At 50.6% G+C, this 13,928-nt stretch overlaps 4 protein-coding genes across 4 annotated transcripts; 2 read left to right on the plus strand and 2 right to left on the minus strand.

The window, feature by feature from the left end:
* Nucleotides 1–33: 33 nt before the first annotated feature.
* On the minus strand, nucleotides 34–2,731 carry KD926_003547 (bestrophin family protein; the record flags this gene model as incomplete). Its single annotated transcript, XM_053097553.1, has 5 exons — nucleotides 34–439; nucleotides 558–1,099; nucleotides 1,154–1,284; nucleotides 2,321–2,445; nucleotides 2,505–2,731. The coding sequence occupies 5 exons, from the start codon at nucleotides 2,729–2,731 to the stop codon at nucleotides 34–36; spliced, it is 1,431 nt and encodes a 476-aa protein (XP_052958377.1).
* Nucleotides 2,732–4,056: 1,325 nt separating this feature from the next.
* Nucleotides 4,057–5,946, minus strand: KD926_003548 (FHA domain protein; the record flags this gene model as incomplete). Its single annotated transcript, XM_053097554.1, has 3 exons — nucleotides 4,057–4,680; nucleotides 4,743–4,839; nucleotides 4,895–5,946. The coding sequence occupies 3 exons, from the start codon at nucleotides 5,944–5,946 to the stop codon at nucleotides 4,057–4,059; spliced, it is 1,773 nt and encodes a 590-aa protein (XP_052958378.1).
* Nucleotides 5,947–10,468: 4,522 nt separating this feature from the next.
* vac8 (protein anchor VAC8) lies at nucleotides 10,469–12,511 on the plus strand (the record flags this gene model as incomplete). The annotated part of the gene is made up of 6 exons (XM_053097555.1): nucleotides 10,469–10,636; nucleotides 10,723–10,843; nucleotides 10,899–11,012; nucleotides 11,070–11,315; nucleotides 11,371–12,120; nucleotides 12,180–12,511. The coding sequence occupies 6 exons, from the start codon at nucleotides 10,469–10,471 to the stop codon at nucleotides 12,509–12,511; spliced, it is 1,731 nt and encodes a 576-aa protein (XP_052958379.1).
* A 616-nt stretch (nucleotides 12,512–13,127) lies between these two features.
* Nucleotides 13,128–13,877, plus strand: KD926_003550 (exosome non-catalytic core subunit CSL4; the record flags this gene model as incomplete). The annotated part of the gene is made up of 1 exon (XM_053097556.1): nucleotides 13,128–13,877. One exon carries the CDS (start codon nucleotides 13,128–13,130, stop codon nucleotides 13,875–13,877), a length of 750 nt encoding a protein of 249 aa, XP_052958380.1.
* Between the last annotated feature and the right edge of the window lie 51 nt (nucleotides 13,878–13,928).

The raw sequence follows: 13,928 nt of genomic DNA on the forward strand, positions 1-13,928 counted from the left end.
TACTACGCAGTAGTTACTTTGCAGTAGCAACTCTCACCCCCTCGCCATCCTCGACCTTGGCTTTAAAAACATTTCCGGAGGCACGAACTCCCGGTTCCCATCCTTTGACACATCATTGGCAACTCCAGTCCTGATCCCAAGCCCAAGTGCATCACCAGCCGCCTGACCACCCGACTCCAGTTCAACAGATCGCATCAGACGACGCCATTCATCCAACACAACATCAATCTCAGTCTTAGCGTCGCCCACGATAGCGTCCATCTTGATGTCGTTGCGGTCGTAGCCGAAGGGATCTTCCAGCTGGGAACCGATGCCCTCGATGCCGTAGAGGGTGAAGATCACGAGACTGACGATGGGGACGGTCCACCAGCCCATGTCATCGACCATGCCGAAGGGGAGGACACAGCCGAAGAGGGCGAGGACTTGTTTTTGATGGATTCTATGAAAGTTGGTTAGTGGGTTTGGTTCAGTAGGTGGTGCGATGCTGGGTATATAGTGGACAAGAAGGCGGACTAAAAAAAGAAAGAGCCCGGAAGGTTGTAGAAGATAAGACTCACAAATGCGCCACCGGAATCGGAGTCAACCCAATCGTCTCCATCTTCCCATACGCATCCATCAAGGTATTCAACTGCGCCTGCATCTGACTCGAACCAGGAGCATTAAACCAACCGCGATCAACGCCTCGCTTGATGAACCCATCCACAAAGAACGTCAACTGAAACGGCAAACCCAGCCCCTCATCCTCATGGCCTTCCAGGCCCGCAGGCAAAAGACTCGCATAGTCAGGGTTATACCCAGCGATACCGTTCTCGGTGACATCACTCCCAAGAGCCCATGCGGCGCCCCATTCGGCGCGGAGATGGTTCTTGACGGCGTAGGGAATCGCCATGAGGATGCGGATGGTGCGTTCGATGTCCTCTTTTTCAGCGGCAGAGGGAGGCCCCGTGCTGCTGTATCCGTGCGTGACGGTGGTGCGCACCAGGTTCCGGATGCTCGTGGAGATGGTATTCATAGCGTTGCGACCATCCCAGAATCGACTGTAGGATGTTTGGTTGCGGAAGACCAGCATCAAACCGACCACGATGGAGAGAGAGGGGATCTAGGTTGAGTTAGACGTATCACTGAACAAGTATCTTCTAGTAGGAAAACATACAATACTATTCGGAAGACCGACGGTGTCAAAGATATACAAATCAAGACAGACAACGAATGCCGAAAAGATAGCATGCAAAGTGACCGGTAGCAGGATGGCGCCGTGGATGGCGCCCTTGACGAACCGAAGAACTAAAGGCCATCTGTGGCGAATAGAATCATATCAACGCGCGTCCAAAGCATCAATATGAACAAGAGCATAAAAGCTGGCGAGTGGATACCTTCGAGGTTTCCTCCGAGCGGACAGCAGATGCGGATGCGTGCCCTGGCGATAATGATGAGGATGCTGATGGCCATTGAGAAGGCCAGTATTTGGACGACTCAGAGTAGGCGTCGGGGGCTCGCTAAAATTTAATGTCATTGAGAAAATCCTGTCGTCAAAGGATTAAATTCGAATAACAGTACGGAGTACAGAGTAGGTTGATCAACAAAGCGAGAAAAACAGTCTAGCGGTCAGCAGTCGCAATTTAATCTAAATGAATCTTAGGCGTGCTTGGACCACCTTAGACCATCTACCAAGACTACAACAACAAACCACTGGGGTTGAGAAAGACCTCGACAACACAACTTCAGCTCTCGTTATCCGGACCTACTGGAGGGGCATATCAAAAAGCTCCACAAATCACATTAGCAGCCAAGCATCTGCGCGTTGGGGGAGTGCCGACTGCCGGTGCAGACTCGAACGATGGTTGGTGCTTTGTTTGGCGATCTCCTGTGGAATGACGTTGCGGCTGGCATGTGCACTCTAAGATGTATACGATGTAGTTAACTGGTTTTCCCGGCAAGAGGAGTATGGTATGTGCACAGTGTTTAGTTCAAAAGATGAACTGCTCTTATTAATTCTTATAACAGCCGATAACTAGTTATGAGCGGGTACAAAACAGACAACATGACAGCTCTTCGCCGTATCAAAGTTTCCTCTATGAATCATAAGTGCATAGTTGATGTCGAATGAATTCCGCATAACAATTAGCAACTCTATCCGGCCCAGGTCGACAATGCGTAGGAGTGAGAGGGATCTGGGCCTGAACCGAAAAGTGTCTGTCTGTCGTGTTAATTGGTCCTGGGCGGCATGCCAAAAGGTACCACGTTATGAAACCCCCCTGAACAGGTTGAGATTGAGTCTGAGGTAGGTGCTTTCTACCAAAAAGAGTGCGTGATAGCCCACAGTGATTCGCTTGACTAGCTTGAGCGTCAACAGCGAACTGCGCTACAACAGGAGGCTGTCTAACTGGCTGGATCGGTTGATCCGGCGGGGGGTGCCCGTTGGTGGCCGATACTGCAGCAGGAACTCTGTGACCAGAAGCCGTTAGGAACCACGTAGTGCGTACTAGGATATCCAGCCCCCTCACTGCATATAGATCTTGATCATAGCTGTGTATGCGAGGCATGCGTTGGTTTTCGGTCGGCATTGAAATACCCCTACTGCATATCGGTAGCCGCTGGTACCAAATGGGTGTACGGCTTCCCACATCTTTCTATCCAGGATCCAAATGGAGCCCGGAGCCTCGCCATCGTCGAATTCATATGATCGACCGATCCAGGTATCGTTTGGGAACCACTCCTCCTGCTGCGCCATTTGGTTGACGGGTGGATCAGGGGGTAATGGAGTAACAAGTGCGTTGCAGTAACCACGCGCAGATGAAGGCGTGTATTGAGTGATAGTAATAGGTTGTAGAGGTTTATAAAGATTGTTCTTGGAGTAGTAACTTCTGGAATAGATGGATTTTCGCAGAAACGAGGATTCCACGAAACTGTTGGTAAATGCGCTACTTGGTCGTGACTTCCATTGAAGTGACCAACCTTCCTTGATCGTGCTGGAATGATTACCTAGTCTCCTTCTGTGCGGAGAAGGAAAGAGCGAATGAAGACAATGCCGGGATAGTAGTATTTCTCACTACCACATGCCCGGGGTTCTTACTGCTGCCGCAGGAGCAGGTAAGGCGAGCATCTTCATGATTGTAGGTATCTTTGATGATACCAGGTAAAGTCACCGTGGGAGGACCGTGTAGTGAATGTCGGGATAGGAAGACCCAGGGCGTCTAGAAAAAAAGTACATCCTACCTAGTAGGGATGCTCATAGATATAATGAAGAGATTCCCGAACCGACGGATGAAAAAAGATGAAATAGAGTAGTGAAAGCACGATGAGAATGTTAACAAGGGAATTGATGAATAGTCGGTGAAGGCCCTGTCTTATATTTAGTCCAAGAAAGAAAAAGGAAAACAGGTCTTTGCAAAATCTTCATTTCATGGGTTTAGAAGCCAATGCTATGCGTACATATGTATATGCTCGACTAACGCTAAGGAGGCATAGGAATGATGAAAAGGGGACGAAAAAGATTAGGCCATGTCCAAGAAGAAGCCAAAGTAGCAGGCTTTAGAGATCATCCTGCAATGTAACGGCCGTCGACAGTATTATACGCCAGCCTTATCCAGAACGCAGAAGCCATGCATGGATCAAAAGTCCAGATCAATGGTGGTTGGAAAAACGTAAGGAAACGGGTTCGGGATGGTGACAGTCAGATGTATAGATCAGACGATAGACTCAACGGCCCTGGTTGAAAGGGTAAAATGGAATGAAAAAAGGCTATATTTGCAGCATGATGGGGTATAATTCTCAGACGGTGGGGAAATGTAGTATAAGGTTGTATGTAGGCTGTGCGATGCAACGTGGTCGAACGTCAATGCCAGTGATGAAAGGTGAATTAAACAAATAAAATAAGATAAGATAAAGAAAGTATTCCGACAAGCGGAAAAGGGTGTAGATGGCGTCCATTTGACATAAATTGTTGTGTGGAACGCATTGCGTCGAGAGATTTGCGAATCTCAATGATCGCATACGTTTGTTGGTAGTGTAGAAACGGTCGAGGCGAATGGCGATTCATGTTCCCCCCTAGACCTGTCACGACATGCTAGCCCGACCGTCGAACGCCAATGGTCCGGAGTCGTTCTGTGGCGTCAGAGGGTTGTCCTCAGATGATTCGGAGCGGACAGGCGTATCAGAGCGAAGCTGAGCTTGTCGGCATTGAATAGGGGCGGAGGTTTGGCCTACAGCCTGCCAACCGGGCATGTCCGCGCTGGTGTGCGTATGAACAGTCTCGAGGTTCAAGCTGGTAGCCTGTTCTTGAGACGTTTGAGCCGCCTCTCGCGCAGCCTCGGAGTCGTTTAAGCGCATGCTCTCGATATTAGCAGCGAGACCTGCTTCAGACGGCAGGCCATTCGGCGGTTCCTCCACCGAGCTCATGGAATGGTTGGTGGCATGGTTGCTTTCCGACAACGCGGGGTGTGTTTCCGGTCGAATATCCTCCGATGAAGACGAAGGCTTTCCCTCCGCCGCGGAACTCTTCTGTTCGGTGTCTTCGCCCTCATAATCATTCGAGTCGTCGACTTCGGCGCTGAGATCCGTATAGGCGCGACAGTTGGGACATTGGAACATGGGGTAATCGGGTGTGTGGATCAGGCGCATGATGCATTTGTAGTGCCAGACGTGGGCGCAGGCTGCCATGAATAAACACTGGTAGGGTCGCTACATCAAAAGTTAGCAAATGAGATTTCCAGATACCATCAATCCATAGACGAAAGACATACCAGGACCGAGCCCAGACAGATTGAGCATTCCCGACAACCAGCATAATCCGCGGCTTCTCCCTTGCCCAGGTTCTTGATCAGACTTTCGGTGTTTTTGCTAAACCCCCTATTAGCACCATCTTGGTTAAAATTCACGGTCGGGAACCCCATACTTGAACTCATTGGGCTGCTGTTGCCACGATCGGTTACACTCGATCCGTATGCGGACACACCGAAAGATCGTTTCTTCGCCACCGCGAAAATCAATACCCAGTTGCACAATATCCCCGTCCTTCACCGTGTATAGCCTCGAGGCCATGTTCGGCTGGCTCAGTCGCATGTGGTTCAGGAACGTTCCGGAGGAACTGCCAACATCTTTGACGTGCCATTGCCCATTTACGTACAAGAACTCGCAGTGTCTCCGACTCACAACCTTCGACTTAAATCCCACGGGCGCATCCGATGGTTCCGTCGGGTTGGGCTGCGGCAGGCCATCGCGCTCGGAGTAACGACCAACCTTGATAATGCAACTTTCCGACGGGAGCGTTCGCGAGACAGGGATGAAGGGCAGAGACGGTCGGGCGCTCGACTGAGACTCCTGGTGGGGGAAAAACCGAATGGTCGCCTTCTGTCGGGGTTTAGGGGACGAGGAAAAATTTTCGGTTGCGACGGGGTCAGGAGAGTCGAACAGGGCACTCTGGAGTTCAGCCGGAGCGGACGTGGGAGCCCCCTCGTCTGCTGCTCGAGACTCCGAAGGCTGGGAGGATCCTCTTAGCCGCGCCATCGATTCTTGCGAAAAACTCTCAGCCAGATCGGTGGAAGGAGTCGAACTCGAGGATTCGGAGTGGCGCGATTCAAAAGGCCACTCAATTTGTAAGCCGCGGAAGCTTGACAAACTGGTCGAACTATTGTTGCGGGCGGGCTGTTCAGGTTCGGGGCATGGAGCCGGATTATTGCTAGGCGTCTCCACTATTGAAGCGTCGTCAGAATCAGAAGAATCGTCCTCGATGACGGTGAGGAAGGGCGCAGGGCACAAGCGATTCACTCGACTGCCTAGGGTGTTTTGGCGAGTGAAACGCTGGGAGGCTGAGGAAGAGAGCGGAGGCTGAGGCGAAAGATGACCGTGAGTATAGGCGCGCAGCTGGCTCAGTCGGCGGAGGGGCCCAGCACGAGAGTCGGCTGGGAGGTCGCTGTTGGAGGCGGAGGCGGCAACGAAGGTCGACATCCCTGCCGATGTGCCGTTGATTGGCCCTGACGGCGACTTTTCCTCTTTTTTTGGTCTTATTGTTCTTTTTTTCTTTTTTTCTTTTTCTTTTCCTTCTTCGCGTTTCTCAATCGTTTTTTTCTTTTGGTCAACGTAATCAAGAGCCAAGGATTCCGATTAAGTTGTACCACCAATGTTTGATCCCCCAAAGTCAGAAGTCAGTAGTCAGGAGAAAGTCGGAAAGATTGGCAGATGAGAAGAAGGGAAAGAAATTTCGTTCCTGTCCGGTCTGAAAGAAGAAAAGAAAAATAAAGAAAATAAGATCAAATAAATTCCGAAGTCAAAATATCAAAAAGTTTTATTTCTAATTATATTCAAATAATATCAATCTTCTGGTACCGGTCAGAAGAATTTTTCTATGGCGGAATCATGGAATGACCATGCCAATCTCCAGTTAGCCACCCAAACCACACGCTGAAACTCGTGGGATCGTCACAAAAGCCCTAAATTGGGATCTTCTTCTGGGAGGATTAATCCAGATCGGTTGGTTAAGTGGACTCTGCGATGGAGCACGGCAATGGTTCGGTGGAGAGATCCGATCAAGATGCCGATTTAGTAATTACTTTAGTAGACGGGGCAAAGATGCGATCGGCAAAATAAGAAAGACGAAGGAAAGAGAGAAACCCTAGCAGGAGGGAGAATTCGAGGTGGTCTACGGCTCTACGAATGAATGGAGAGTTAACGAGTTGACTCCGATCGAAAAGAATGAGGGCATTCATACCTGAGCTGTCCCGTTAAGTTGTTGCAGAAACACCGAAGCAACTAACTATGCGAGTCAGAGGTATGGCAAGATCTACTCGGTGGGGCGACGAGGAATGCATGCTCGAACACGGCACAGGAAGAGACCACACCATAGACAAACCCCCTTGTTCGGTATGGGAGCGTGTCGACTTGTGCCCCCGGCGGGCAACTTAAGTTTTGCCTTTAACCCAATTGACGCCTTACCTCGTGGGTCCCCCTCCTGAGTCCTGCAGACCATGGTAGACCGAGCGATTCGGATTCCAGGTTCTTGTCCGCTACTTACCACTGCCAGGTGCCGACCTCGTGCGTTGGTACTTGGTAGATACCGCGCAGCGTAGGTACACATATACAAGTGTACACTGTACAGTCCATCGATGGAGACCAGACCCGCAGACCGGCGCCGACAGGATACATCATCGGTGCAGGACGAACATGATGCCACTCTAAATCCTTCAATTGGGACCGACCAAGCTAAATTAGGGAGACCCATCGACCAAAGCGAACCAGGCCAAAACCATCCACGATCAGGTCACGGCCCAGGGGGAAAACCAGGACGACCGCCGAGGTCTCCCTCTTCAGCTCCACCTTGACCACAGGGAGCGCACAGTTGATCCGGTCCAGAGTAACAGAAACACAAATCAAATCAGTACTCTGTGTTAATAAGATAACATCATGAGGCCGAACCCACTTACTCGTACGTTCGATGGCATCCAGCCCTTCCTGCGGGGTTCTGCAGAATTCCGGGATTGTTGGTTTGGCGCTCCCTTGGGCTTCTCCTGCGCTCCGTGTGACGCGACAATCGACCCGGCTCACGTGGTTCTCCGGTGGTCAACTTGGTCCATCTGGCTGCGACCTTACGCCGGACGATCGCAGTGACATGTTCTTCGAATAGATATGTTCTGTTTGCGCCTCGTGTCTCGGCACCATCCGATCAGTAAACTGTCAGAACGAGGACCGTGCTTTTTTTCTCTGAAGTGTCAACTATCAAGTCCAAGAGATCGCTTGATGAACGCTCCTCCTGCCTATTAAAGGGGCCACGATAAGTCTAGTTGATCTAGTCGGTAGTAGTTGCAGACAGCTCGTGCAGAAGGGTCAGAAAAACTCATATATGCAGTTCTTACTCCGTACCATCATCGATATCAACCCCCAACACATAATGTCCCGTTTTCAAGGATTGTTCGACCATGGCGTTGACTTGATCCATTCTGCTGATCATCCGTCTCTTTCTGAGTAGTCCGGTGACCAGGTCGCATTACGACCGTTGACAAAGACAAGAAACGATCTCACCGAATAAACGGAACCTGTTGTTGTACACGGCCATCATGATTGAGTTGCTGCTCAATCTGTCGTTTCCTTCTCGAACTCTGTTCATGATGGCAAATCGCACATCATTCACAACTCATGCGCGTAGAAATCCACCCTAGATTATCATAGGCGTTACATTCCAGTCTCTACAAACACCTGCAGAAAGATCTCTCAGGACTAGGCAAGAAATGACATCATGCAATGGGCCCTGTTTACTTGGAAGCAGGAATAGGACACTAGTTCGGTTCGGGCTAGTCAGGGACTTGGGGGGGATTCTGCTGGCTTTTTGGCGACTTGCCTTGACATTATATCACATCTATTATTAATAGCACCTGAACAAGATAGTTAGTTACCGCTTCTCCAATTTTCCGATTTGCAGCCTCAGTGATGTGTTTTTTTCATCATCGGTCTCACCGTTTTAGGATTTTGATGGTTCACCGTTAAGATCCTCAAACCACGGTTGGGACATCTACGGCCCGTAGACCATGGCAGTTTATCGTCGATATTTGTGAAACTTTCTGAAATTAGAATAGTATTCAAAAATAGGTCGCCTTAGATCCCTGTCATTGTTTTGTATGCTCAGCCTCCTGGGCAGACACACAATTGCTCACTCCAATTGGAAAACTGAGTCAAGATAAGTCTGGAAGGAGGTAGTCATACTTGATAAAGACCTACTAGTGATTTGATTTTATCTCAAGACCACAGATGCTTGATTCAAATCGATACTCCAAGCACCCAAAAGTGATGGCTATATTTTCTTAGGTGATGTCGAAATCCACTGGCTGAGTCTTTTCTCAATTGTCTAGAGATTCTCATTGTCTCAGACCTATATCGCCAGGGAGTACTTCGCGTCTCACTATCATTATCCATATTTACTACTGGTTTAGCGAAGCAGCGATGATGAACGAAGAGAAGGCTGATGGCCCGGAATACTGCGCCTACTTGGCTTTGGAGGGATCCTTCGAAGTGAGCTTACCGTTCTACACGGATATTTTGAGTCTGAGCCTGGTTGAGAAGTAAATAGCTTACTGGTGAGAACATCCCAGGGAAAGGGCCTTATGGAATATATAATACTTCCTAGTCAGCTAGCAAAAAACAAACGATCAAGAAATGGAAACACCGCTCGAACGTTTATATATTATCCAACGCCAACATGTGACATGAAACCGTTCTGAGTGATCGATGACTCAAATCCAAGGATGTGCAACTAGTTGCACACACCATGAACACTAGTTGAGCATTGTAACGGGAGTGGTTCGCCTTTCAAGGATTGTTGATACATTCCAGGGCTACCACACGGGGTGCGGTGTTCCCGATGATTAGCTTCCGAGGTGGGCCAGGATGACCCCATGCCTGATTACTACGGAGCGTTGCAGTTGCTGTGTGGTTCGCGCGATATGCCGTCATTGCTGTACGGAGTACGTAGAAAGTGAAGACATCGACGTGGATAGATGTATAGGTTTGAGCTGCTAATGTCGTTAGACAGCCCGGTGGCCCGATCATAAGACGCTCCTAATATATAGCACACCCCATAGGCAGGAGTCAAAGGGACGAAGGGATAGGCAAGGATGAGTTGCTGAATGGACTGCCAAGATCCATCAGATGCCAGGATGGGACAGGATGGGATAGACAGATAGCAGTCGGGCTGAAGGAGGTACGGAGTGGGCAACCGATCAATAGATAAATAATTATCCCTTCATTGATATGGCGTGGAGGTGAAGAAACGGTCGATGGGAGATCGACTTCCGTCCGGGATGAATTGCGTCTATTGAGTTTAAAATTAGATCGGTAAGACAGGAAAGAAACCAAGGCGTGGCCGTGACCGGGGTGGTGGTGGTGGTGGTGGTGGTGGACGAGCGATGAGCTCCCTCCAATCTGCGTGTGATCGTTAGCCCAGTGACCACCGCTAGTCGCATACTAACTTAATGCTAACTACTCACCTGCCCGTCCTCCCATCTTCTCATCTTCTTTCTACCAACCACCTCCCCCCTCTTCCATTATCTTCGATTCCCCCCCTTTGGCGGGTCATCAACTAAAGAAAACCTCAAAAATTATAAAAAAAGAAAAAGAGAGAAGAAATCGAGGGAGAATAGGCTTACATCCCGAAATCTCCCCTCCGATCACGCGCCGTTGCTTGTGTTCCCGAAAGCTCCAACTTTTGAGGCGGACGCAGAGCCTCCCAACCTCGCCTTCGTCTCATCGCCAATCGCTTTCCCTCAATTCCCGCGTTTCCATTTTCCTCCAAGTTCGTCATCCGTCTGTCGCTTTTATCGACTCCATCGTTTAAGCCGATAAATAAAACGAATCAGCTAGGATAACACACCGTCGGCTGCTCTCCCCGGTCGGATTTGACATCGGTTCCACCTCCTTTGTTTTTGATTGAGCTAGACGCTTGCGGGGCCGCAGTTTGGTCCTGCGGGCCTCCATTCTTGAAGGCATGGGGGGCATTGTGAATACCTGCTTTTCCTGCCTGTCCACGGTCGACCGCTGGTGTCATATCACCGCTTGTCTCGGTGGTGGTCGCTCGAGGGACGGGATCTACGAAACGACGCTCGCCGACAATGAGCGGGAAGCTGTCTCCGACTTGTTGGGCTATCTTGAGAACGTAAGTTGCGTCGCAGTCATTCTGCTGTCCTTTCGCTCGATCTATTGCCTTTACATTCTGATTTCTGACGATGTTCCTTTGACTAGAGAGCCGAAACCGATTTCTTCTCCGGAGAACCCCTTCGCGCGCTGAGCACTTTGGTCTACTCCGATAATGTTGATCTTCAACGCAGCGCCAGCTTAACGTTCGCTGAGATAACAGAACGAGGTGTGTGTGGCTTATCTACAGGTTGCTCTGCTGTAGCTAACTTTCGGTTCTCCAGACGTGCGCGAAGTCGACCGGGACACCCTTGAACCTATCCTCTTCCTACTACAGAGCTCCGATATTGAAGTCCAACGGGCTGCTAGTGCGGCTCTTGGCAACCTCGCTGTAAATGGTTCGTACTGGTCGCACCATCCATCGGTCGGGGTCTCGCATGGCTAACAGTTCATAGCGGACAATAAGGTGTTGATAGTCGCCCTGGGAGGGCTGGCCCCTCTAATAAGGCAAATGATGTCCCCCAACGTCGAGGTCCAATGCAACGCCGTCGGTTGCATTACCAACCTGGCTACCCACGAAGATAACAAGGCGAAGATTGCACGCTCGGGTGCTCTTGGTCCGTTGATCCGCCTGGCCAAATCAAAGGACATGCGCGTCCAACGCAATGCTACCGGAGCATTGCTTAACATGACACACTCTGGTAAGATGGTGATATGGACAGTATCGTTTATACTCTAGTCTGACTTGATGGGTAGATGACAATCGACAACAACTCGTGAACGCCGGCGCCATTCCTGTACTGGTTCAACTGCTCTCCTCCACCGACGTTGACGTGCAATACTACTGTACAACAGCTCTCAGCAACATCGCGGTCGACTCTACGAATCGGAAGAGACTTGCTCAAACCGAATCACGCTTAGTCCAGTCCTTGGTACATTTGATGGACTCATCCACACCCAAGGTTCAGTGCCAAGCTGCTCTCGCCCTCCGAAACCTTGCGTCCGATGAGAAATATCAGCTCGAAATCGTGCGCGCCAAGGGTCTTCCTCCCCTCCTTCGTCTCCTACAGTCCTCCTACCTTCCTCTCATCCTCTCCGCCGTTGCATGTATTCGCAACATCTCCATCCACCCTCTCAACGAATCTCCGATCATCGATGCTGGCTTCCTCAAGCCTCTGGTGGACCTTCTTGGCTCCACCGACAACGAGGAGATCCAATGCCACGCGATCTCGACTCTGCGAAACCTTGCGGCCAGCTCCGACCGTAACAAAGAGCTGGTCCTCCAGGCTGGTGCAGTCCAGAAATGTAAAGACCTTGTCCTACGGGTGCCTCTCAGTGTCCAATCTGAGATGACGGCCGCAATCGCTGTGCTGGCCCTCAGCGACGAGTTGAAACCCCATCTCCTCAACCTTGGGGTATTTGACGTTTTGATTCCATTAACCGAGTCGGAGAGCATCGAAGTGCAGGGTAACAGTGCCGCAGCTCTGGGAAACCTATCCTCTAAAGGTACGCTTAACATACATACAAACCCAATTCACTTGACCTAGGCTAACGAGGCATTGCAGTCGGAGACTACTCGATCTTCGTCCGGGACTGGGCGGATCCCAATAGAGGAATCCACGGCTACTTGAACCGCTTCCTTGCAAGCGGCGACCCCACGTTCCAGCATATCGCCATCTGGACCCTTCTCCAGCTTCTTGAATCCGAAGATCAGAGGTTGGTTGGATATATCGCCAAATCGGAAGACGTCGTGCAGATGGTGAAGAACATCTCCGACAAGAACATCGAGTCCGATGATGATGAAACCGAAGATGGAGAGGGTGAGGTTATTGCGCTGGCACGACGATGCCTCGAGTTTCTTGGAAATGGACCCCGACAGACCCTTGTCGAGGGTTAGTACAAATATCACACTGCCTGGATAAGGCCTACGTCATATCATTCGATCCCTCAAACGCAAGTCTATAATTGGCATTCGGTCCCTGTTGTCCTTGGTACATCGAACTTCACTTGTTATTGGTGTTAAGCGGGCATTTTTCTTTGGTGTCACTTTTTTCTTCTGTCAGCGAGCATTCGGTGTGATAGGATTCATCTGCCCTTGTTGATTATCGCCATTCCTGCCATTTTGTACGTTTGAGGGCTACTGTGCTGGTGTATACCTGCGGTTGAGGTTTGTAATTATCCCAGCAACTGGCCTCTATATTTGACTTGTAGTGATATTGATATTAGTGTAAATTTTTGCCGCGATTATGCAAGCCAATCAATCTAAATATATTTGTCTAGAGCAAAGCGAGAATGCCAGTGATGTCACTTGGAATAATAGTTAGTCGATGAATAACTACGGGGTAGTTCTGGTCCCTCGTGGCCGGAGCCTCGGCGAAACCAATTATTCCGAGCTGTCTCTTCTGGTTTTCTTTCGCTTGATATCCACCAACGGGACGGAGCTCTTCATTTCTTTCTCCAGCCATTCCTGTCTTGTTCATTCTCTCCCTGCCTCCCAAGAGCTGCTACACAAAATGACAAGCACCCTACCAGCTCTAGCTATCCCAGGCCAGCGCCTGGGCCCAATTGCCTCCTACTCTGCCGGGCCCGGCACCCACGTGCAGAATGCCAATATCTACGCCTCAATCGCCGGCCCCGTGGTGCTCGATCCGGCGCAACCCAGCTCCAAAGTGAAATCCACGCTCAGCGTCACCCGGAGCATCAACCGCCCCCAGAAACCATCAAGCACGACCCCATCCTCCTCCGCAGAAAAGACCGCCACTCCCAAGCCCAAATACAACACCCTCCCGGCCGTCGAATCCGTCGTCCTGGCGCGGGTCACACGGGTCCAGAAACGCCAGGCCACCGTCTCGATCCTCGTCGTGCTCGACGACTCAAGCAATGCGCAGCTCCTACACCCGTCCCAAACCACATCCGACAATGACAACATCGCCTCGATCCTGACCTCGGCCGCAAACCCCGAGAACCACAGCAACTCGGACGAACTGCGGTTCCAGGCGCTGATTCGCAAGGAGGATGTGCGTGCCGTCGAGAAGGACCGCGTCGTCATGGACGAGATGTTCCGGGTTGGCGATATTGTACGCGGCACGGTCATTTCTCTCGGCGACCAGAGCTTCTATTATATCACTACAGCGAGGAATGATCTCGGCGTTGTCATGGCGCGCAGCGAGGCGGGTAATATGATGTTCCCTGTTAGTTGGAAGGAGATGAGAGATCCAGCTACGGGGGCTGCGGAGCTGAGGAAGGTTGCAAGGCCTTTTTGATTGAAAGTGGATTTCGTGGGCGGGTTTTGCCTCCCTTCTTCCCCACCGATT

This window comes from Aspergillus affinis (genome assembly GCF_023601865.1).
Source record: "Aspergillus affinis strain CMG 70 chromosome Unknown NODE_18_length_386147_cov_86_015627, whole genome shotgun sequence".
Taxonomy (NCBI): Eukaryota; Fungi; Ascomycota; class Eurotiomycetes; order Eurotiales; family Aspergillaceae; genus Aspergillus; species Aspergillus affinis.